The sequence below is a fragment of the Zootermopsis nevadensis genome, unplaced genomic scaffold (genome assembly GCF_977971745.1).
Source record: "Zootermopsis nevadensis isolate Lab colony 2312 unplaced genomic scaffold, Znev_1.0 Znev_ptg000003l, whole genome shotgun sequence".
Lineage (NCBI taxonomy): Eukaryota > Metazoa > Arthropoda > Insecta > Blattodea > Termopsidae > Zootermopsis > Zootermopsis nevadensis.
In genome coordinates this window covers 163,955-190,439 of record NW_028259135.1, presented here as the reverse complement: position 1 = coordinate 190,439, position 26,485 = coordinate 163,955, and the positions used below count along the sequence as shown (strand labels likewise).

The 26,485-nt window shown below is 42.2% G+C and overlaps 1 protein-coding gene across 1 annotated transcript in view; it reads right to left on the bottom strand.

The window, feature by feature from the left end:
* Nucleotides 1-26,485, bottom strand: part of LanB2 (laminin subunit gamma-1) — a 161,072-nt gene that overhangs the window by 117,457 nt on the left and 17,130 nt on the right. Inside the window, exon 2 of the mRNA XM_087359845.1 lies at nucleotides 15,208-15,481. Within this exon, the coding sequence (XP_087215971.1) occupies nucleotides 15,208-15,481 (274 nt within the window). The remainder of the gene's footprint in view (nucleotides 1-15,207; nucleotides 15,482-26,485) is intronic.

Genomic DNA, 26,485 nt, shown 5'->3' with positions numbered 1-26,485 from the left:
GTGTCGTACCGGTGCTCTTCTGCCTAATCTCGACGCCGATCCTCGTTGGGCGCCACTTTTTATATAACTATTCTTTATACTCCTCCTTTGTTCCTTCGGCAAGAGATAGTTATTTTCCGAACTGGAGTCAGTGGGGAACAAGGATCGCCTCAGGGTTGACGTCGTAAATTTTATGTATTTCAATAAACACAGGAACAACAAATTTAAGAACTCCGAATAATTTTACTTTTGAAATTAAGGCCAATCTTATACACCACTTTCCATAACTGGTACCAAAGTTTTGCACACAGGCTCAACACCCGCTGTCGACCGTGTCCACTCGAGTAATGCCGTGTCTTCCAGATCCCTTAACTGGCGTGGGAACCTCCACACATGAATTGCAAGCGTGGGAATCTTCACCCAGTTCAAGTTTCAAGCCAAACAGTTACAGGGGCTTTCGACTGGTATAAGAGATGTTTTCACAGGAGCTTACTGTGTGTAAATATACACCGAAATAAATCTCTTTACGAGAACTACAGGGCCTATCCATCCAACGGCTAGCGGGAGTTATTTCCCGGGTGATAAATCAAATGGAACGTAAAGCTGACAAACGTTCTCTACAACTACGTTCTTTAAAGGTGTTTATAAGCCGTAAAGGAACACTCAACAGGCCCATTGTTTTCGCCGCTCACGAATTCGGTGCTATCAACTGCTTTCTGTTTATTTAATGAGTGTCAGTGTTGATAGCCTAAACTGAGCTCATAAACCAATGGCTGTCTTCTCGGTTACAGCGCCAAATTTACAAACTTACCAGAGGGCCTTGCTGCCTCCATCATCAGGGCGATAACAGCCTCTAGTTAACCCTTCAAATTCCAATGGTAACTAACCTCTTTGCCTCACCTTAAACAATGAATAACTAATTTAGTGTTTAGTGTTAATCTTAGGGTAAACACCATTAACCGCTTGATCTTTGTAATGGTAAGGTGCAATGTTTTCTTTGCGGTAAGGACTGAATTCTTAAATATAATTTAGATATTAGATGGTTAACTTGTAACATAGGAAGATAATGCGAAATTTTATAGCACAGAAATGAGTTATGGAGACATTAACTGGCGTGCCACTAATTCTAATGTAACACACTTAATGTAGCGTTCATGTTAATATTACGTTTTGATTTTCTTACTTAGTTCGCGTACCACAGGTTGAGAAACGCTGGGCTAACATGTATTCTGAACCAGTTCAGTTCAGAAACGTGCTTTAGTAGTGTAATTTGTCGACTCAAAAATAGTGATGAGTCTGTAAAGACTCAGTATTCTGAACACTTAAGTGACTACCACGTGACTAAAGATTATTGTCTATGCAACGCCACAGACGAACTAATTATTAAGAAGCAAACAGCCAATCAAGTGGACAACATATTTCGCGAGTTTTATGAAACTACGGGACCCTATCCTAAATAAAATAAATCCAATCCACAACCTGCGACCATTTTTAAAGTACATTTTAATATTATCCGTCCATCTACGCCTAGTTTTCCCAAACATATATTTCCCTTGTACAAATTTCACATATTTCCCATGCGTGCTACATGCCCGATTAAGAGCCAATCGCTCTGTTGCTTGAGTCAGACAAATGTACAGCAGGAGAACAAAAAAAAAGTATAATACAAAGGGGCATATGAAGATCGAGCATCGTGGTCATTCATTATCACATGCAGACGCACTGCGACCATTTCGAAACGGAAGCCAAGAAAATGTGAGACCGGCCGTGACAAATGGAAAGAAGATTGGGTTTTTTTGTACGAAATCAGTGGCGTGTCTTTTATACCCGAGAAGATAAATGACAAATGGTTGTTTGTCGCAGATCTGAACACCGGAGCACGACATTCAGTCTTCAAATTTGATTCATTCCCACGTTTCTAAGGCAACTAACTTCTTAAATTTATACATTTCCCTCGTTGGAAAGAGCAAATGCAGAGAGACAAGAAATTCATTTCAAGATGTCAACACACCAAAGCCTACGAGTGAAAAGATTCCTATTTAAAGCCGTCATAGGCTGGCTTCATAATTGAAGAGGCTGTCTTCCGGGTTTTGCGATTCCATCATCAGGGCGATCATTGCCCTGATGAAGGAGGAATCAAGGACCTCATCTTGGGACGGAAAACATAAAATCCTACTTTGAAAATATTTGTATCGAGCCGAGATAATACATTAAATTAAACACGATCACTTTCTTCTATATCCTTTGCAAAACCATTAATCACCATGGCAGCCGTCATCAAATTACATGCTTCAAGGTCAAAGCGAAATCGTATAACGAGTGAAGACAGCTCAAAACTCGCAGCGTAGCAAAGCCTGCGACACTGCGCGGGATAAGATGGGTAAGTCCTTCTGTGGCCTTCAAGCATAACATTTCGAATCAGTCTCGGCTACTGAGGGCGTCTTTAGACCACAAATAAACTCGGTTTTATAGGCAGAGGACAGTTTTAGATACGCCACTGTCACCTTGCGCTGCCATCTTTTGCATATTTCATGTAACTCACTGCATTTGACGTTGTATTACGACGGTACGTTATGGCGGAGAAATTAATTATACGATATTATTATAATTTCGAGAAATGTCGTAAAGTTATCGATTAATAGACCCTACGAAGGCAAAAATGGAGTTTACTGGGGAGCACGCCACTGAGACCCTGAAGGCGTGGAACTGTAATCCCTCTTGATGTCTGTCTCAACAGGTCTGGGCTAGTCGAGCTACGTCCTACAATTCTTCACACTTTTCACCAAGTTTCAACTCCTCTGTACTAAATCGTAGAGCCCAAGAGAGTGACTGAGCTAATGCAACTTCGTGACCCCCCCCCCCCCCCCCGCTGACTGAGTCGAGCCAGAATCGGACAGAATAAAATATAAAAATCACGATGACAAGTGACTTCGTCCATCTTATCTTCTCGTGCTTCTCTGCAACACGCACTCAGCCCGAAGCCAGACCTGAGTTGTTTACCATTTCAAGTGCCGAATAATTGTAACTGACAAGGAGCACTTTACGGTCCTATAAACTTTCACAGAAAAAGCCTAGACTGTAAATTTCATCGGTCCTGTAAATACACAGTGATAATTAATTTACAACTGAATCTAATGGACAAGTGACGACGTTTATGGCAGTTTAGTAAAAACGCTATCACGTTCGCATACATCCAGTAATTTTAACAAAACCTTGATTTCTTTACTACTAATTAAACTCAGCGTTTAATATTTTAAGTATGGCACTTAACAATTCTCAACACACAGAGATAAACAGCGTTACGAAGACGTTCACGGGCCATGTGCTGATCGCAGATTTATTACCCCTGATACAGACTATCCCAAACAGAACTAAGTGCGAGATGAAATTTTGAAGACAGTGAAAATCTTAGATGGCCGTCTTCTGGAATACGGCACAGAGCATGGGAGTATGTACGGTATCTACCCAGAATATGGAGATTTGTTCCTTCAAAATGTTTGAAGAGCGTCACAACCCAGAATTTCACTTCCGTCCGAAGGAGGGTTATTGAAACGTTAAAAGTACATTACACGAATCCTTCTAGCAGCAATTATTTATTTCCAACTTAATTTCTCCAAATTAAATTATACGTTACAACATCTCCGGTGGGGTTTAAACTCGAAAACCACCCACAACGGAAACAATGACTCGTAAATAAGTCTCGGGGCACGTTCGCTGCAACTCGAAAGCAATTGAATCCCGGAAGTCAGGTCGTGCTCACGCAGTGAAGATATTTCACCGAAACGGCATTGGGTTTCCAACATGCGCGATCACTGAGTCCGTTTCGGCGTTACCCCAGTCCTAACTGAAACCTCTAGACAAATGTTTTCACCGTGACCACGTGCTCGCCCGAATCTTTTCTCTTGGAGGGTACAGTACCCGGGCACACGTGTACCTCGGCTGAGTCTATCAAACCCCAGGGTCAGCGCCGCACACGATCCACGCCTCCCCCGTGAAATAACTTTCACTGTGTCTCGTGTGGCGTTAGAGTCTGATGCAAGTTATTTTTCGTTCCTGGACAATGAACATTTCTACACGCGGCAGTATCATGAAACCAACTGAGGCGGAAAAAGCTTCCTAACAGCGCTACAGTCTCGGAGAGGGTGAAACACCTTGCTAATTCATCTCCGCGTAGCTTCTTAGATAACCATATTCGTTATTTTAAATCCTTTCGAAGTCTGACCTACAGTAATCTTGCATTATGGATAAAACGCGCTCCTTATTGGCCCTCTGATCACTTTACATTGTTTATTTATTTAGTGTTCTGTCTGACGACAGGTCCATATGAACATGATCCTTCCATCCTTTTCTCTTCTCGGACTGGGACCTGTTCATATACGTTCTTGGCAGATGATCCAGAAGTGGTTTGCCATTGCCTTCTTCTGTGTGTGAATGGAGTAATTGTTGGGATGCCACGGAGGAAAACTCCGTGTTGCCTAGACCACGGCCTTGCCCAACACAAGTTATAAATTCGAACCCGAGACCCCAGGATTACAAGGCCAGCGTTCTAACCGCTAGACCACCTCATCTTATTATTATTTAGTGTTCTGTCTGACGACAGGTCCATATGAACAGGATCCTTCCATCCTTTTCTCTTCTCGGACTGGGACCTGTTCATATACGTTCTTGGCAGATGATCCAGAAGTGGTTTGCCATTGCCTTCTTCTGTGTGTGAATGGAGTAATTGTTGGGATGCCACGGAGGAAAACTCCGTGTTGCCTAGACCACGGCCTTGCCCAACACAAGTTATAAATTCGAACCCGAGACCCCAGGATTACAAGGCCAGCGTTCTAACCGCTAGACCACCGTGGCTATACTGATCCACATAAAAGAATATATTATGCAAGTAACATAACTCTGTTTGATCTGGAGGAAAGTACAGCCTACATTTAGCTGTTAACAAAGTTGTTTTTAGTTTTCTACAAATTCATGTCAATGACGCGTTCAAAGTCCTAACATATCAACGCAGATAAGGAACATCTAAAGAGAATTAACCGGGCAACGAAGCTGTCAATCCTTTCGGACTAAAATCAACATTTACAACAAATAGTAAGAAAATATTTATTTAAGGTCCCTATCATAAAGGCGTATGGCAGAATGGAGGTCAACCTCCACACGAGTGGATTCTCATCGCCCCTTCAGTTAATTTGGCATCAGATCCGTTCCGTGCTTTCAGGTTGACTGCACCTGGAGCGAGAATGTAATTTATTAGTGACGATTCCTTCGGCTAAACGAAACAAACCTGCCTTCTGAACACGTGTTGACCCGTGTTGGCTGCAACCAGTCAAGCAGGAGGGCAGGGAGTGAAAGGAGATTTATAAAGTGGCCGGAGTGCTCGCTCGCCTCCCGCCACTCGAAAGACAATGGACGGGAAATCAACCCTCAGAGTTTCATTAGTGAACACACACACATCAGGCCTTGGCGATTTGCGGACCTAAGTGGGGGGAACAGTCACTTGTAAGAAGCAATGAGGAAGGGGGGGGGGGAGATTCTTGCAACAGAAACGGAAGAAGTAAGGCGTGGTACCTTGAATGGTCGTGTAGAAAGGAAAATGTAAATTGGACCTGGTGGTTAATTAATCACCAGACCATGAGATATATATCATCGCCCTGATGAAGGAGGCAAGTATCACCTCCGAAACGTTGGCTAACATCGACCAGACTACACAGCGCAACAACCCAGAATTTATGCTCTTCACTCAAGGAAATACATCACACCAAAAGAAATTACATTTTGTTTAATCCTCAAAATGTACGAGATAATTTTATGGTGGGGGGGGGGGGGGTGTCAGGGGTGCCAAAAATGTTTAGGAATCGTGATGAAGGCCATATAGAACGAAGGTTTAAGTATAAAAATTTCAGATCTTAACTACGAGCAAATCTTCACTTTTAACTAAACCGGTTTTGAGAAACTCGAAAAGGCGTAATTGCTGTTACTCAATTGCACCTTTCAGCAAACGTAATTAAGACAGCAGACAACAGAATATGGCCACGTGTGACCAGACTCCGGAGGAAAGTCTCTTATACGACATTGCACTTGGTTTCCCATGAAGTCAACACTTTTTCTGGGAACGTACCAAACCTCTTCGGTGGTCGACGGCGACAGACTGAAAAAATCTTTGTACAAGACTCGTTTCCTATTTGAGAACAGCCTGAAGCAATTTCCGTTTTTAATTTGCTGATATTCACAAATTCATGGTCTGGGTTAGGTAACACGGCGTTGGAGGGTAAACCTGGACGTCACGCACAGGTGAGCAGGTAGGAGATTCATTACATACAAGCAACAGATGCCAGTCAGTGGCCGAGACAGATTACCATTCGAAAGTTCGGGTGTTTGATGAGAACGAACGATAGTCGATACCTGACATCTCGATTATTGAATACTGCACGAGGAATGTACCTGTCACATACTTCGTGTCTCTAAGCTGCCTTAAAGGACAAACACGTGAAGAATTAGGAATGCAGTGGCTTAATACGTCACAAGCGACGAACATTTATTCAAATCCCGCGAGTTCTCTGCGCTTAGCCAATAACAACACAATGTGGTTCTGAAAATAAAGTCTATACTAACATCTCGAATTTAATCGATTTTATAACATAAAGCACAGATTTTTCTTTTTAAGTATATTTAAAGAAATTTAAGAGAACTTCTCATTCTGTACGTGTGATGATGCATTGCAAAGAACAGCTTCACATCCACAATAAATGAACAAGAAGGTTATATAAATAAACCAAAATAGCACGAAATACATTTGGAAAACATGTATCTGTCGTATAAGTCTACTCCAAAGCCGTACTTAAAGCTTTCACAGAGCATCAGAAACTTGGTAAAGCTTGGAGATATCGCACACATTTGGAAGTTTCAATGAGACATTTCCAATGTACCTCAACGAATAACATCCAGCCTGGTGTTACGCTGCTGGATAAATTATTAATGTAGGTAGAAATGTGGAAAGGAGGTGGGAACTTCTTACTAGCTGAGCAACTATCAGCTTCTCAAGGCCTGCTTGAGAAAGGACGATTTCATGACAAGACTCACAAATCTTCTTGTAAGCTTCTAAAATAAGAGCATATTGCTAAAAATGAATTCTTCTCGGGCTACGAGACGTGTCAGGTGGTTCAATGGAGAAAACACCAACGTTTAGAGAACCAACTTCGGTAGTAGCCCGAGGGGAATTCTTTATGGGAAGATACGTTTGTCTTCCACCACGATCACGTCTGAAATACTTAACAAATCTCCACAAAATTTCGCATTAATCACATGTACGTACACAAAACGTACGGAGAATTTAATCTGACCGAATTGTATGTCATAACGCTCACCGACAGATCTACTGCAACTGACTCCCCTCAATATCGTCTCCCCCCCCCCTCCTGTTCTTTCGCGCAATCCAGACGCCAACACAGAATAAAGCGACTGTACATTTGAATGGTTTTGCTTGCCAAGCGCACATCCTGTATTGGTAATGTACAAGTCCGCTACCTGCAAAATGAATGCAACCATTTACATATCCTTTCTTTGAATGCCACAGAACGCCTCATCCATATTTATTCATCTTCTTTCTACAATAATCCACTTCTCTTACGCATTAGCTCAGTGCGATCCCACAGAGAGAGGTAGATATTTCGCAGCATCTACAGGAGAATAGAGAAATGCATACCGAATTTTTGGCGGAAAACATGAAATTCGATCAATTGGAAAACGTAGACGCAGATGGGACAACACTTTAACGAATCTTACAGAAAACTGGTGTGAGAATGCGAACTAAAGTTGATCAGGCTCTTGTAAACTCTGTTCGTAATAATCGGATTCCATAATTACGGCATCAGTTTATCGAGAACCACCGCAGAGGCACCTCTCGGATTACGAACGTTCGCTATAACGAAAGTCACAATTCATTCAAAATTTCTTAAAGTCGCCAACAGATAGAGTTCTTTATAAAACGGAATGCCAAACGTATAGTAAACATAATTAAGATTTAAATAAATAAACTTTTGAAAAATGTAATTATTACAAAATTATTATATGATAATTACACTGAACTTTTCTTGGTTAATAAAACAAATCCAGCCAGTAAAAAAAAAAGTTGGTTTACCCCAGGGGGTACGCGAGGACATCTTACGGGGTACGTGAAATTTAAAAAAATATATATTATTTTACGATAAACACTGAATAGTCGGTAATGTAATTTATTTAATTTATTTTAGATGTAGATTATATACTAAGTATAACTTGAATTATACACCAACAAATTTGGGGGTACAAAGTTGAAGAGAAATTATATCTGGGGGTACGCGAACAAAAAAGGTTGAATACCACTGGTATAGACTATTCGATGTTTAGTACATGGTTTTAATGCTTTAAAATGGCTGCTAACGTATCGCAAAAGCTCAGGAATGCAAAATACACATAAGGAACAACGTCTTGGAACGGAACTCGTTCGTAAACCGAGAGTTGCCTGTACTCCATGGAGTTCTTCTGCCTTCTCCGTGTTACAGGAAATATTTATGGTGTTACAGAATCCGTAAGTCCTCTTTAAAATGTTTGGAAGTGATGGATTTGCACTAAATTTAGTAGGTTACATGCCTACTGAAAATACCACTCCAGCAGATCTCATTTCACGTCGCCATTACGAAATTTAGTACCGCCAATAACATCAAAATAAGGGTTTTCTCCCAATTCAAAGCAGACATCTCTCACGCTCCTTCAAAGAACACTTGCCACCTACTTCCTGCCTGCTCTTTGCAAGGCCAACCACCACACATTCACCCTGAAGATGACAGATCCAATGTCCCGACCACATCAGTTTCGTCTGAAAGTTATCTGATGCCAAAAGTTGCAAAACAAAATCTTTACACTAAACAGTCCAACAACAAACTCCAACAGTAAAATCGAATGACGTAGGCAACGTCGAAAATCGATATTTGATGTGAACTGAGGTCGATTATCGAAGGAAGATGTTACAAGCGCGTTATTTACGTTTACGCTTTGTTCAGATTCCGTTACAAAAAGACTCTCGCGCAGACCTGAGGCTACTGGTTTGTCTTCTCTCGCGCATGCGCCCTGAGAATTGACGTAAAGATATTGAGTGCGGTCACTATTTCGGGAGGACAGAACCGGTAGCTTATATAAAGAAGGAATTTGTATCATTATCAGATCACGACAACCGATCCATCAACTTAATCCTCGGCGGTCTAGCCCGCAGATAGGACGGACCGACCATTTGTCCCCAATTGTCCAATTTGTGAATGTGATTAACATGAAGCCAGTTTGAGGACTGAGTTCACAACCCGGAGAATTTTAACGTCCATTCAGGCAAATACTGATACAGTACCTAAAACAGAAAACAAGTATCTCCTAACATCTTTCCAAATTAATTATTCATAATCAGACTCGAAGCCACGTGACCTGTAATTAAATAACTCTACGTAACAAGAGTCCATCTTAACACGCTGATAATTCAGCTCAACAAGTCTATAATCCGAAGGTTCATGACCAAGTTCACAAAATTCCTCAACTACGCCTAGCCCTGAGATAAGTGAATCCAGTCCACACCGTCATACACTCTTTTGAGATCAATTTTAATATAATTCTCTCACCTACGCCTAGCTACCTCAAGTGACCTCGTTTCCTCGTGTTTTCCGACGAACCCCTCTTGCTCAGGACCTTCCAAAGAACCCGCCAAAGTCTGAGGTACAGGCATACCTCGCAGATATTGCGTTTTCCCCTCAAATCGAAGGTTTGTGGCAACCCTGCGTCGAGAAAGTCTATCGGCGCCATTTTCCCAACATCACGCGCTCACTTCGTGTCTCTGCGTCACATTTCGGTAATTCTCGCGTTGTTTATAGACTTAATAGACCACAGTATAGAGTAAACATAACTTTTATATGCACCGGGAAACCAAAAAGTTCGCGTGACTCGCTTTATTGCGGTGGTCTGGAACCGAGCCCGCAATATCTCCGAGGTATGCCTGTACATACAATTTAACAGTACAGATATGAGCACAAGTAAGCGGTTAAATGGCATAGAGAAATACTATATATAAGTTTATCGTGGTTTTCTTTGGTCAATCCAGACAAATTTCATGAAAATGTCTTCAGTTAGTCTTCCTATCATTCAACTGTACAAGTTTTAAGACTAGACTGATCTACCGACAGCGTCATTAAATAAACAACTAAAATACAAGCCCTCTCGTCCCCCAACCAGACGACGTGCCAAGCTGCAGGTACAAGCGATATCTGGGAGCGATGCCTTGCTCGTAGGAATCCACAGATTTAAATACAATCGAACGGAGACGACATCAAAGAATTGCCGCGTGACCTCTCGACTGCCGCGGTCCGTATCTCAGGGCGAAGTGGACTCGAGGACACGGGGGCCAACTCCCTGGTTCCCTTGAGGTATCGAGATGTCTGTTTTCTGGGTTGTACCGCCATGTGATCAGATACAAATACACCGACGTTTCGGAGATGGTCACCAGATCTGTTTTAATGTGTAGAGAACTTCGTGGACGTTGTTGGATTGCCAGAAAACTTTCATTTAACAAAATGATGCGAGGTAATGGCCTCCAGAGAGAAAGAATATTTTCACACGGTCGTATGCAACCTTGGACGTTGAAATGTGGTATATTTTTGTTGGAATAACACTATAAAATAAAACAAACTTACGCTCCGACAGGTAATTTGGATTACACTTGTGTTCATGACCACCTAAAGGTAAAAACATGTTGGGTTTGCGAACAAAATTCACTCTGTATTGTAATAGATCACAATTCTTTTGTAAATCATTTAAACGACGTGAATAATGTGGAAAAAACAGAATATCGTAAAACTTGATGTACATAAACAGTACGGGACGTTCGATTTCAGGTTCTCAAGGCGGTAAGTACGAAGGTGAGAGGGAGATCTGGGACTTGCGCCTTGAAGTCACGTAAAATCAGAGATGATTAGTGCCTCCATCATCAGAGCGATTGCCCTCACAGTAAACGCTTACCAAATTACCGCAACAACGCTTTGTACAGTCCAGATCTATCGTTTTACCATTCTCGCTACATGTGCAGCCCATCACAGCTCTTAATTTTAATGTCAGTCGCTAGTTCCTCATCGCACGACTCAGGTTCTGTCGTTCTCGACAAGAGATCGTCTCAGTCATGTCAACAGTTTAGCTGCGTTACAAAACACGAGTTAGTTAGTTAGTTAGTTAGGTTCTTGATGACACGTCCTTGTATCTGCAGGGACTTTGTCCAGGCGCAATTCAAGCCCACACAATGGGACTGCATGAGAAATGCTGAGACGTGCTTTGAAAAACAACACGCGGCATGAAAATTAATAATCCCAACAAACTCGCCATATCTCCCAGCGTATCATGTATCAACGCTGCTGAAACGCGTTTCGACGAAGTATCCGTCCGCGAGACCGGATACATTTGGGACAAAATGTTTTAAAAGTCTTACCAAAAAGAACAAGATTGGAAAGACAGAATTACTTCAATTCGAAAAACACGTATTTTCCGATGTGGTTTAATCACAATATCGTATATCGTCTCTGCCTTGTTCAATATCACCTATACAAATCAAATGTTGCAAATCTAATCAATGGAATGTCCTTAAATACTCATAACAATATCGGAAATGTTTTAAAATGTTCGATCTTCAAGAAATCTACACTAGATTCATCATGCACGAACTCCTTTTCTCATACGTCGTTTTTGAAAAGACTTATCAACTTCGATTTGAGTTTCATATTAAATCGGACAGACCGACCGACATAAATCACGATTAAATTCGACCAGCAAATTTCAGCTTTGCCCCCAATCTAAAATATTAACTATAATTGGTCAATGCAAAGTAGAACGAAGAAGTAAGACAAACATGGATGGACAGACGTGACCTTCCAAATTTTTACAGACTTTGTGCATTCTGTGCAAAGAACGTCTACACATAAACAAGGATCATGGCACATACACATTTCAGTAAATACCAGAAAAATTCTATTAAAGTAAAGAAATGTGGAAAACTTAATTCTCACTGCAAACAGATCCACGGATACACACTCTAAAGCAGTGGTACTCAACCTGGGGCACGCGAGGGAGTACGTGAAATTTAAAAAAATATATATTATTTTACGATAAACACTGAATAATCAGTAATGTAATTTATTTAATTTATTTTAGATGTAGATTATATACTATGTATAACTTGAATTATACACCAACAACTTTGGGGGTACAAAGTTGAAGAGAAATTATATCTAGGGGTACGCGAACAAAAAAGGTTGAATACCCCTGCTCCAAATGATACAAGAAACCAGGAGCTTTTGACCCGAGAAGCCCCTTAACTAGTAGCCCTGGGGTTGTATCCATTAGTGTTGCCAGTTGTCGGCTAGAAGCAAGACTAAAGCCTGATTGTGACCCTCGTGATCCCGCCATCAAGTCGTTCTCAGGTCCCTATAAATAAGACTAGTCACCTCTTACACGGCCCATCTCTCGTGATGACTCACCAATTTGTATGCCTTCCACGAGAAAAGAAACATTTTAATGGGACTGCAGACTATACGGACTCCGTAATGTAATAAGAGCCCCCCCGAAAGCCTTTTAATTCGTTGTGTACTCAAGGGTAACCATAGAGTTCACAGCAAAAACGAAACAAGGGACAACAGCAACTTCTGTGCGAATGGAGACACGCAATATTCAAATTCCTTGGGAAAATCCGAAGAGTTACGTCATCACAGCATAACTGTGGCTTAAAAATCAGAAGCAGGCTAACCTCTAAATGCTCCGGTATTCGATTGTTTCGAATGTTTCATTAGCAAAGCTAAGAAAATGTGTACACATCTAAATCGTCTTCACATACAAACACCAAGTCAAAGTTCAATTACTTCGGATATTTAAATAAAAATTATTACATCACGGGATCAGTCTCAGAAAGTGCACAAGTGGAGGCGGAATTCAGTTCTGCACTTCACTCCATCACGCACTACGTGGCATCGTCCCCGTCCTACCCTAACTTAATCTCCTTCTATTGCTACCGGTCTAAGGAATTACCCGAATTTGATTAGTCACAGAACATAGAGAATTTGCATGCTGAAGGTCGTGTTCGGTTGTCCTTGAGAATTTCTAACTCTGTCGTCTATTTATTTATTTCTTGTAGGAGATTCTGGACCAGGGGTGGGGAACCTACGGCCTCAAGGCCACATGTGGCCTTCTAGGTCCTTAAGTGCGGCCTTTTGACTGAATCCAAATTTTACATAGTAAATCCTTTTATTTTTATTAATACATGCTGCAACCAAACATTCAAATGCTTTCCAACAAAACGCAGACACAACAAAGTCATTAAAAGATCAGTTAACTTTAAAATTAACAAATAGTTTTCATTTTTAGAAATTATGAAGCACATAGTAGTTAGATTTTTACAAAATAATGTACATTTTTAAGTATATCTAATTGAAGTTTCTTGAATGCGGCCTTCCAGCATGAAAAGGTTCCCCACCCCTGTTCTAGACCTTTGGAAACCGTTTTCCGGCATTGGCAGGCTCCTTGGACCTGCGTAGAGGTCGCGCGAGAACTGCTGGCGCATGCGCGAAGGACTGATTTTGGTCGTGCGAGATGGACCCGTCCTAGGCACGCGCTCGAGGGGTGTCAGCTTCAGTTGGTTTGTAGCTCTCGCTGTGTTTAGTTCGGTGCGACCCCCCCACTACTACCGAACTCCCCTCTCTCGGCTTAAACATCGCGCATTTAGGTGTCACGACTACTCGCGCGACCTCTACGACAGCACAGAACAGAAACACGAAACAAAATCCGAACCGACGATCCCTGAATTCACAGGATCAAGACCGCACGGCCACTTACGTGCCTTAAATCCGTCAAGGACAAAGTTCCTTTATTAAAGGCTTAAAAACCAGTCTTGTGCGTGCGTATCTGCCCTAAAGTCAGTTTGACCTCAAGTGAACGTAAACTCCTGGAACGCGCAGGCAGATAAAAGAATTCTCAGAGTTGGATCAAAATGTAATTTGGAACCTGGTACTTCTATTTCACGAGACTACAACACGACACCGAATAAAACAGCATCTACGGAAAAAGGTGTGTCACGGACACTAAAATTAGACGAATGGTGAGAAGAGCCAAGGGATTAGAAAGGAATAGATTACGAAGATGGAGACGGGAGATTAGAATCGCAAATAAACCATTTCCCGTTGAATTTAACTGACTCACATACATAATTCATAAACGTGATAAATTTCGATACTCTTAAAGATGGCTGCCTTCTGGATTGCACTGGGGAATGTCACCAAGGTCACATTAAATTTGGGGGGGGGGGGGGGGGCTTCGAGTTCAAAATCTTTCGTCTTGAAGTCTGCTGTCTAAACCAGAGCCTGTCCCACTGGAAGAAAACTCATGCTTCGGGAGTTTGTGGACCTAATGGATGTAGCAGGACCTTCATAATTTGTATGTTGTTAACACGTTGGTAGATATCAACGATTCGGACAAAAATACCGGCTCCATCTTCAGGGCTATTTTTGTACTCATCGGATATTATTAGGGTGAGACATGCAGCACGCCAGTGAGAGAAATTCAAACAAAATGCAGCTGGTAAACCGGAAGGGGTGACCTTGACGTAAATTGGGCCGGAGGGGAGGAGAGGGGGCTTATGTTCTCTCCTTTTTTCGTAGCCGTCATTCATTTTCTTTCCGGCTGAAATTGAGAGGTCCCAGGCCAAACATCCGACCCTCCAAGAGGGGAAAAAAAGGTTTCCGGTCGAGACGAAGACAACGGGCTGTAGATGATTTCGTGATTATTAAATCCAACCGATGCCGTCTTAAAATCGATGAAACGTTGCATTATTAACTGTTATTTTAATATAATATTATGTAAGGCTGTAATTTATTAGGATTACTTTTAAGATTAGCTACACCTCAGGAGTATGCAAACATCGCCCGTGTTCCTCCGGAACGTTAGTCTCTGCGTTCACAAGTCAGTGTGGACGGTTTAGACACGATGTGATGCCCTTGGGATGGCAAACCCGCTCATCGAAATGACCGCCGGTATAAGAGGAAAGAAAACAGTTAACTGTAGGTCAATTGGATAAAGACCCACAGTTCCCGCGTGTCAGCAATCACGGTTATCTAAAATGAAGGACCGGAAAACCACAATCGACAGCTCAGATATCATCAAACTCAGATTAAGGCGGGTACTCACGTAGGTGGAGGGTCAGGTTGACCTGGTTGGGGTACTGGATGGCCTCGTACATGGTCTCCGACTGCCACCACGTTTGGTTTTCATTGTTGTTGAAATCTGTGAGGTAGGCGGCCGGGTGCGACTGGGGTCCTACGTCGTAGCAAACTTCGCAGGACTTCTTAGTGCCCGAAGCCCCCGTCTGCACGCAGAACTCGGTGGGTCGCTCCTCGCCACACGTGTTGGTGGCCTCGACGAGGACATTGAAGGCGGCGTTCTCAAACCCAGGAATACATCTCTGAGAACACAGAGCAGAGACGAGTGAGCGAGGCTTGCCGAACCATAGACCACACAAACTAATTCAGGGGGAAGTTCCCAACGAAAATACGGATTTTATTACGAACACTGCGTGATTCAAGGTCACAGAAAAATCGTACAGCGTGGCAAAGATTGGCCTTGAAGCATGCAATTTGTTGGCGGCTACAACACATTTCACTCATTTAAATGACGACGGTAGGAATCTATTTTCCACACATCTGTACGAGCTTTTGTACCCGCCGAGTCAATGGTAAGAGCGCAGTAATTTCCGTGATAAATCGGCCATGGCACAAAGCTGCATGAGAATTTTACGTCGTCGTCCCATACAGACCCAGTGCTGATCTACAGGCAGAGGTTAGAAGCAAAAACCTCTGGCCCCGCCGTAGATCGAACTCCGATTATACAATCGATAGTCACACACACAAAACTTGCTACTCCAGCTCAACAGCGCATCTGCGTCACTCGAGATAAAAAAAAGAAACATTACCTGTTCGCCGCGCGAATCTTTTGAAGATGGATGGAAATTGGGTATGAGTTACCGTCACAACACAAGTGGCCACACTTTCGTTCCCCTGATCGGCAGATGGGATGAAATCGAGCCAAGTGCTAGTCTAGTCTCACGACAGTCACACCACAACACTTTTCTACGATTATTTACTACAGAACGCAAGATTTAAATAAGTCTCTGTGACGTATACGTCCTGGACAGTCACATGGTACAGACCGAAAACATTATGCTCGTTCTAATTTGATACTAGCAATACTATAGACACTGGAAGTTAGCTGCCATCAGCGGAAAACAACATAAAAGCGTGAGAACTATCTTTGTACTAAGACCAATGTTCTTCAGTCAGGTGCGCAGAGGGCTTACGCATGCGCACATCATTTTCCTACCAGGCCGCCTACGTCATAGGAACTTATTAACTCTCGCGTACAGTGTTTCCGTTTTTCCCACACCGACACCGTATAATGAATGAAAGTTCCAGCCCGGAGCGCATCGTCCGAGCCCCAGTGATTGGCGCAACGCCAAAACCGGATGCGCCCAACGTGGAAACTTGAATCTACAATCAAGTCCGCAAATTTATAGTGCTAATAAATTAACCTTCAACATGTCGCGGATCTTGTAACTACATTAAATTTATCCAATGAAAATAAACAATTTAACACGAACATAGAACGGACAGAGTTAGGTATCAGAATCAATGTATTGTAAATGGTTCATGATTTCGTCATTCACGACGATTTATTGCGTTGCGAGGTACTGACTGTGCGCGCAAGAGAGAGAAATTAGTACTGGGCGAAAGCAAAATATTGAGCTCAGGTGTCGAAGTTTATTCGTCAATAAGACGCATATTTATTGATGTGGTATAAAGCATCTTTTTTAAAAACGCTACTGACTTTTTATCAGGATTCTGGATTTTTACCACTGAACTGGGTAATGAAAAACGCATATCAAATTTCAGTTGATGAACCTGAAGTCACGGAGGCACACGGGTCATTCGGTTGGCCCAAGACGAGGTTCATTAGCGGGTCTTCTGAATATGGGAACAAACCATTTGGTCCCATAAAAGAGTGCGGAATCTCCTGACCAGATGGATCACTATCAGAATCTCAGGACGAATTCTCCTGCATGGATTCAGATACGTATTTATGGAGATCGTATAAAGTAGAATTTCGTGGACAGCGGATGAGGTTGGGGACCGCTGAGGTAAATGTTCCATTGTTTCACTGCAATTATCGTAAAGATGTGAGGACTTCGAGAGCTGGGCCTTGAAGAAGTTTGTACAATCGCAGTATTTAAGGAGAACCAAGAATTTGACGTAAAGTGTGGGCCAGCGCAGTGCAAACCAGGGCAACGGACCACGCGTAGACGGGGATTATTCTTTTAATATCACACGGACCTTTTAGAATTATAATTATTGACCAAAGAAAGTAGCTGATTCATACATAATGAATAACTCTGCTGGTCACAGAAACCGTGCCATTTGAAAACTGGGAATTCCGCTCGGGGCGTACACGAATGTCCGCGTTTGTCAGGAGACTGAGTAATACCACAAAAACATCAGGTAGGATTTTATGAAAGGGGTGTGTTATTTAAGATCGTTTGTGAATCATATAATTTGCCGTCAGATGACGCCAAACATAATTTAAATCCTCTCTTATAGACACACGGTTTGATTTTGTAATCTCAAACATCTAACAGGTTAGAATAAGAATTTTCTTGGATATTATCCAAGAAAATTCTTATTCTAATGACTCATCATCATCATCAAGAACTTTTAGATTTGATATCTAACAGGTTGTCCCTTAAGTCCCAGGCAAACCCCCGTTATTTGGCAAACGGTTCATCACCCTGAAGACAGAGGCAGCAAGGACCTCCGAAACGTCGGTAAATTTTGTACCAGACTACATGGCACTACAACCCAGAAGACAGTCATCGACATACTCGGTGGGGCGAGAACCTCAGATACTGCTTAGGAGACGGCTGTTGCACATCGAGTGTTGGATTCTTTTGTTACCTGGGACACTCTTTATATTAACAGCAGCGAAAAGTTTCGCATTAAGCAGGCGTTCAAAAGACGTCCGAGAAGGCATACACAGACGGAGAAATGCAGTCTGTATAGACTGAGGAAAACCAAGGACCCTCGAGGAAATACGATGAAAGGGGAGGGGAGGGAATGCGGAGAATAAGAAATCTACGTGGTCAGCATTTCTTAACAGCGACAAAACACTACAGGCTGTTCGAAAAGCAAACTTCTAATTTGATTTTACATTCGGATACAGCTGCAATGATTTGTTTTCAAAGACCATCACAACATATTCTTCTAGGAACTGAGGAAAACCACAGTGAGGATAGCTCGTCTGTGGTTGAACACGAAGAGTTGTCTTCTCACCATCGACTAGTTAACATTCCGCTACCACCGCCTTCTAAATTACAACACAAACGAATTGCAGTGAGTGACGAGGTTAGCGCACCCTAACAAAAGAGTCGTCATCTGCGTCCGGCCGCTCGAACTACTAACCTCATTCTAGGGACAAGAAGCCAACTCCTCTTTAGCCAGTCAAGAAATGTCCAGCCTCTTATGTAATCCACGAGATCCAGCCACAGAACCTTTTTCGTACCGCCTGAATCTAGACATTCTCACACGTTTCCCTCGTCCCTTCTACAACTAGATCGAATCAAAGCGGTGTCTTACTTCCAAGTTTCTTCACTAAACAATATTTCACATACGAAGAGCTTGAAAATGTTGAATTAATGCAAAAAAACTGTGTCCCAAAATGAGTTATGGTATGTGGAAATGACAGCTGCTTGCTCTGAAAATCATATGAAATCGACAAATACGCAAAATTGCTATTGTTGAAGCAGTTGCTGAATGCACCACTAACCTTCAAAGGGCAAATTACGTAACTCGGTCTGCACTCCAGCCTTCTGAAAAGAATAATTTAGTGACGTATACACACGGGCAAAGAACTTGGTGTGTGGGCGACGTCCGAATTCTACGAAATGAATAACAGCTCTATTAGTCATTAAAAACGCATTTAACCTCAAGAACCGAACCACTTGAATAAAAACTATACGAAATCTTAAAACACAAACAGAACGTGCAAGTAACTCGTACTATGGAATCGACTGCACGACTTGAACGCCATCTAGGACTGTAACCTGAGATGTTTTCAGCAAGGCGTGGCCAACACTTCCGCCGTGACGGTTACGAGCCGAGTCTTTTCCCCTTATCTGTAACTCATTAATGGCGTATGGATACGGTATCTTCTTAGTCTGATCGGAGCTTTAATAATTCAAACTGCAAAGAACGCACAACAAAACACCTCTCCACTAAGCAGCACTCCCGATGAGATGGGGGGCGATGTAAACAAAGTCGTGTCGCTGTTACTTCTTTCGAACCTTGTCCTTCGTCCGGTGTTATTTCATTAATACTTTTCTTCTTTCTTTAATAACTGAATACAGCGACTGTATTATTCTTTGCAACAACGATCTTCAGCGTCATATTGATCAGTATTTATAAAATAGACGATGTTAAATGTTCCAGTGCTGCATACGTTTGTCTGTAAAACGACTTTGGGGTGGATGCGTGTTAATTTGAACAGCGCACTGGCCAGCGGATCCACGAGGCACACATTCGTCCTTTAGTTGTGCAACTCGAAACTTTAAATTTTGTGAGTGTTGATGTTTACTTTTTGGGTGTAGGAGGCACAGCGTACGTCAGTAACAAAGAAAGTATCAGGATATCATCAGTATATGTTTACAGGAGAACAAAATAACATTTCAACCACGTTTTAGAAGGAGTGTGAAGAGAGGGGAATGTGTTTTGGCTGCCAATCATTTTACCTGTGCGAATTGAAGGGGGGGAGGTTGGTTGCCTAAATTCGAAGATGAATATCGGTATCTGTCACAAATGTGGAAGCATCACAACCAAGCCCACCGGAAGAGGATGTGGTCCCGTGGCCTTCAAGCCTTGGAGGGGAAGAGCCTACCTCAACGAAAGGCGGGGTCAAGGCGGTCGTCACAAGCCCACACACCGGGGGAGGGGGTGGCGAGGCTCAGAACAGCGGAACAGGAAAGATTAGTTAACCTTGCACGTACCCTCATAAAATTGACGGAGGGGTTTAATACACCGCAGGTGCAACAGTTATGACGTAATAACTTGTCTGACAAAAAAAACAAGTCAAAATCGTAAACCGAAGACAGAGGCAGAATATTTAAATGTTTTGGAATAAAAATTATTCATAAGGAACATGAAGGCAGATTTCATTCGGGGATACTAATTGCTTCTGGATAAGCTGCGCGGTGGTTTGTGCGCAGCTGAAGTTGGCCTGACACTCCGTTGATATATTACCTGAATGCTCGACTTTCCCATGATGTTTATAAAATTACAGAATTTGTTCACAAATAAATATGATTTCAGTGTGTTTGTATATTAACGTTGGCTTTCCATTCGCATTTCTCCTGTACAACGCGAACCCACGGGCACTGGACGAGGGTTTCCCGAATCCAAGGCCGTCTTAATCTGAACGACTGCAGCCACGTGAAGACAGTTGCGTCTCGTTCACATTTCCGGATGCTGCGTCACTTCCGGGAGCAATCACATACGCAGTCTAGCGATCTCGAGGGGTGTAGCCCTGCTGTTGTACTAAACGAAGCCTATCCCAAGAAACAGGTCGCCCTGAAGAAGGTGCCAGTGTGGTTCTACGAAACGTTGGTAGCCTACAAATCTACACGTCACTGCAACCCACAAGACCCTTAATTGCTAATTGCGGGTGTTTTAATGATCGTCGAAGGGTCTGTGACAAGGGATAATTCAATATACTTCTTACTGAAATAATGACCCGTTTAAGTTGACGGGAATGAACCTCTTTTCGTGTCTTTCTAAATCGCACTGAAAGAACAAAATATTTCCGCCTTTATGAAGTAATTAAAGTGTGAAAACATTCATATTCAATATTTCCCCCTGCCCCTTCGCGCTTCGCTCGCCAACCCCTCCCATTAGCTTCGGTTCGGTTCGGTTCGGTTCTGTCCGTCCCTGGGGATCCAGATTCGTCGCGCGCATGGCAAGTAGCACGCTGTGCGCATGTGTGGGCCAACACCGCGCGAAGTGTTCTGGCTTGAATGGCATGTAATTCAGAGCACCAAGAAGTTTATATACAAGCGACTGATGATTCTTATTAGCGCCAACAAACAACATGCTGAGTAATGTTTCGTGCAGTGGCGGATTACAGAGGCGGATAAGCTGACAATCCATACCTACTACGGTTCGTGTTAGCAATAATTTATGGCTAACAGGACAGTTACGTATAATGATTTTTGATACGTTTATGACATCAGACGGCCAATCGGAGCGCTCCTATGTGAACAAAGCAGGCCTCAGCCAATCACCACGACTCAAACATTATAAAATTATCCTTGAAAAATACCATTTTTTTTATTTTTGAGCTATGAAATGAATAAAGCGGTCGTCATATTATTACCGCACAAAACAAAAGATTCTTATTTAAGGGATGTGTTAAGACCACGACACCTTATGTTCGAGGACATATTGTGTTCCCAATAAAATGTATGACTAAAGTGATTATTTAACACGTATTACAGGTAAAACATTTTTGAGTCGCTGTCACAGATCCAACATGCCTTTATTAATTATTAATTAATTTATAAATCATCTGAATCCGAAAATTGTGTTAATGAGACCAGGAAAATATAACCGGTACCGAAATTCACAGTAATCACAATAGCTCTTTGATACTTCTGAATCTTCCTAGCTGTAATAAAGACAAATGCAATATCACAAGAAAAACTCCGCGAGTTTTACAAGTGCAGTCCACATTAGGGCAGCAACAGGCAGAAAGTGATTTAAAAGTTTCGTGATGATGAACGCAAAAAGTACGCCCGAAACGTCGGTAAACTACCAGAACTCACGGCGCAACAACTCATAAGATGGCCACTTGACATGTCCGTGGTATTTTCGTAATGTAGCTTACATTTAACACTATGATGTTCTATTGTTTAAGAGAGTTCTAAAAATTCAGTAAAATTCAACATCGGTCTATAAACAAAAATGCTTTTATATGTTAAATCTTGGACAAAATTTGTTGAACAAAACAGTTTCTTGTTTTATTTATCGCCCCGGGACGCGATAAACAATATGGCGTGTCGTGAAAAATAAAAAAAATTAAAAAAACAGAACAACCCAGCAGAGCGAATACCTACTTCCGACATGCATTCGCCTTCATTTCCTCATAACTTGCAACACTGTCAAAACGTCTGAGGCGAAGTGGCTGGGATCCGCCACTGATATTTTCGAAGAAAACAAAAGCCAGCTACTGTATACACTGAAATATCGGCCGCACAGGATGAAGTGAGTCATCACGTTGATGGGACTCGGGACTTCGCACTGCATGGAGCCATTTCACTTCACGGACAACTGCGCCTGCGCAACGCGTGTGCAGTGCAGGGAGGTCTGCGTGCCTGGCGCTGCTATCAGCTAGTATCAACATTCACACAAAGCAACGAGATGACATGTGATATCCGTACGACCTTAAATAGTTCTTTTTCTAAAAAAAAAGACCCACATTCTTACATTTCGACATGCATTGTAACTGTCACAATGAAATAGTAATTTGTCATCTTAACCAATTGGCCTACTCCAGACATAACTAGATGAAGTAGAATCTTTTGAAGCTGTCACTCAGTCGATCATGAAATTCCTTCCTTCCATTCCGTGTTCACTTACGATAGCCCTAACTGGACACTAACCTGGTCCGGTTTAATCCACTCAAAAACATCAACCAATCTCTTAAAGGTTAATGTTTAAAGTAGCCTCACATCTAAGCTTGACTTCCTTGTTTCCGGGTTTCAGATTGTAGCACTTTCTTTATAACATTTCACGTTGCTATAAAGAATCCAGAGAAGCACGGGTCCGGCTTTTACTTCCATTTCTGTCACCCCCCCTTATGCATACGTTTCCATTTACAAAACCGAGAGTTGCGGTACGACTGTGATTCGTAAGAATTCACTTTGAGTAATTCGTAGTACATTTCTAGTGTGTAAAGAGTTTATTTAAATGTTTAAATTTAATCCAATACAATGTATTTTTATTTTATAATTATCGGGGTTGTGTACAGAGGAAGGAACAGACACTGGCGCAGTGCACGTGGTGAGTTGGAGTGCAGTACAGTTCATTCCAAAGAAAAGTTAACAGGTGTCGGTGTTTTAACGATGATTTCTTGAAGTTTAATTTGTGTTTTTAAACAGAATGGATAATTTTGCTTCTCTCAAACGAAAAAGTGGACAAGTCGCAAATATTACAAACTCTGCGACCTCAAGCGCAATGATTCACTCTTATATCTGGACACACTTTATTGGGGCTGCTGTAGAAAATATATTGAATAATTTTCTGGTATTTTCACGGATATTTATTGCAGTCCCGTGGACCCAGCAATTACAGGCATGACAAATTATTTCACGTTATACAGAAACTTAATTTCTTTGCTTAGATTTTCGGACGAGGTAAGCCGCTGTGGGCGCCTTGTTGCAGATGGAGAAGACCTCCAGAAATGGACGGTAGCTGAGAATATATTGAACAAGCGTCGCGGACAGCCGACAAGGGGTGGCTTTCTAGTTTGGGGTTTGGCGTGGGGCTAAAACTCACTGTATAAATAAAGAATTGTTACGAAATGTTACACACGGCCTCGGACTGGGACGGATTATTAATTTTGCTAGGGATAGGGACAAATGGCGGACTTTTGAACACGGTAATGAACTTTCGGGTTCCATAAAATGTTGTACCGACCGGTACGTGTGAGGACCATTTGTTGTATCAGTGCCAGATGTCTTGTAAATTGAGCAATGCAGACTGTACACACTTTATCATGTCTTATTACGTATTCGTTCTTTGCCTGAATTTGACATTCTGACGTTAGGTTAGGTAGTCAATAGTTTTGTCACGTTCTTACATAATCGGCATCTCCTTTCAGTTCCTTCTTTCAAAAAATCTCTTTAAGTAATTTATGCCGAATGCTTGGTCCTAACGAAAAATTATTTTACTTTCTGTGTGTCCCTTAATGTCTCCGAACCTCAGCCATCATCATCCACAACCATTTATTCCGACAAACTCAGTGTCCTACAACAATAAACATTACCAAGGGCTGGAAACAATTTTCTCGAACCAAGGATCATTGAAACAATTTTACAGTTCCTATGCAGTGGAAATTAAAGAAAATTAAAAATAAACCTGAAACAGCCGAAGTATGTGAAGTCTAATAGTTGGATGACTGTAGGCATACCTCGTTTTATTGCGCCTCGCAGATATTGCGGGGTATTTTTTTCTCAAATTGAAGGTTTGTTGGCAACCCTGCGTCGAGCAAGTCCATCGGCGCCATTTTTCGAGCTCACTTCGTGTCTCTGCGTCACATTTCGGTAATTCTCGCGTTGTTTTTAGACTTAATAGACCACAGTAGAGAGTAAACATAACTTTTATGTGCACTGGGAAACCAAAAAGTTCGTGTGACTCGCTTTATTGCGGTGGTCTGGAACCGAACCCGCAATATCTCCGAGGTATGCCTGTACACAGGAAGCGATATGACTAGAATGGTTACAGAAAGCTGACCAAAATCAAAAACCTACAGGAATTGGGTTTTTGTAGCCTGTACAGTCACTGGAAGACAGAGTAAGAACGCGCTTTGTTAAACGAAGAATTATCCAAAACAGTTTTTCATTCTTCTTGGGGGTCTCGTAATATACAGATTTTATACAATAAAACAATGGATACGAAGCTTAAGAAGACGTTGCCTCTCTGACCAGCGGACGTGCTCCGCAGTGGCTCGTAAACCTCCTTTGGAGACCCCTGTTTCTCAAGACGAAATTGCATTAAAAGGAATTTGTGCTCTCATAGTCGACGTCAAACACTCGTGACTCTAGATGGTGCAACAGTCAGTCCTCCCACAAGTATCAGATCACTGAGACACATGACAGAGTTATGAGCTGAACTACGCCCCACAGACCTGAATAATTAAAGCTCAGTCTTACTCGGCGTGGGTGCATCGTTACCAGTTGCTTTACGAAACCCGAAGTTTCACGAGAGTCCGCCACTGGTCCCTGTCCCGGAACAGTCAAAACCTTCGTATTTAATTTTTCTACGATTAATTTTAATATTATCCTCTCCATTCAGGTTGTCAGACAAAATTATGCATTTCTCACGTCACCTTTGGCTTCATGTTTCGCCATCTCATTACGTTTCATCAGATAATAAAAATATTTGGAATGAATACAGTAAGGCTTGTATCAACTGCAAACGTTACACAAACTTATCATGTGACAGGAAGACTTTACCCGATTAAAATGCTGTAAGGAAAAGTCGCGGCCTATTTCAATGAATTATCCCAGAATTCGCGAGAACAGAATGTGGCCTACTTTAAGACAGACGGTGTCCGATGCAAAGATTCGAAATGGACACCAGAATACACGTCAACTTGCTCTGTAGATAATTTGATGATATTCCGACCGCGAGCCGAATTCCACCACGGACCACACACTGCTTTACAATCCACACAGGACGACCCAGATACAAGCGAGAAGCTGCTAACGGATACAAGTGAGAGATATATGGACCGGAAGGAGAGATAAACGTTACGCAAGGTTGGAGCGTGCCTCTCTGTTTACATGTTTACAAAATTTCTCGGATGTGTCTTCACCACAATACCGCCATATATATTCTTTGTGTTCCCTGGTTAAACACGCACGTACAAGAGTTTAAAACACCAACTTCCATCCCCCGAGTCTCTGACAAGATGGCAGAACACGGCCCAGTTGATGCCTCAAGTCAATTCTTACTTTTTCTCCAAATGCAAGCACAGAACTCCAATGAATGCTGTAATCCTACGACTTTGTACTCGCTACATATTCTGTCTGCAAGAGTTTAAAAAAAAAAGTTCTTTTTCGATATTCCGGAAGCGAGTACACGAACATTTAAATTTCGTAAGTTACCAGACGTGGGTGTCCAGGTCACCAGGACTGGGTGAGACTTAACATGTCAACACTTTCACACGCAGACATCATCTCGTGATGTCATAGCAGCTCCTGCGACCTTGTGATCCTACGTTACACGTGCACCTTACCGGGTAGCGAGAGATGCATCCGGCTGTCCTGAAACACGCGAATCCGTTCCACTATTCGAAGCCGAAGCTCGTACCTTTACAAGCACGAACTGGTTAACGCTGTTGAAACAAATAATCCCTCTTAACAGCGAGAATCGTAACGAAAAGCGAAGAGTTGTTGACGGCTGAAGCAAGCTAGACATGTAATTAACTTTCTATTTGCAAACCGCCTGCCTCGTTCCGGTGACGACAGTTTCGTATAAAATATATCGGGGGCACGTCATCACGAGTCTTAATTCCTGAATCATAAAACAGAAAAAATGCGCGATGCCCTTCGTTTAAAACGCAACAGCCTTTTTAAGTCAAAGTACGTCTA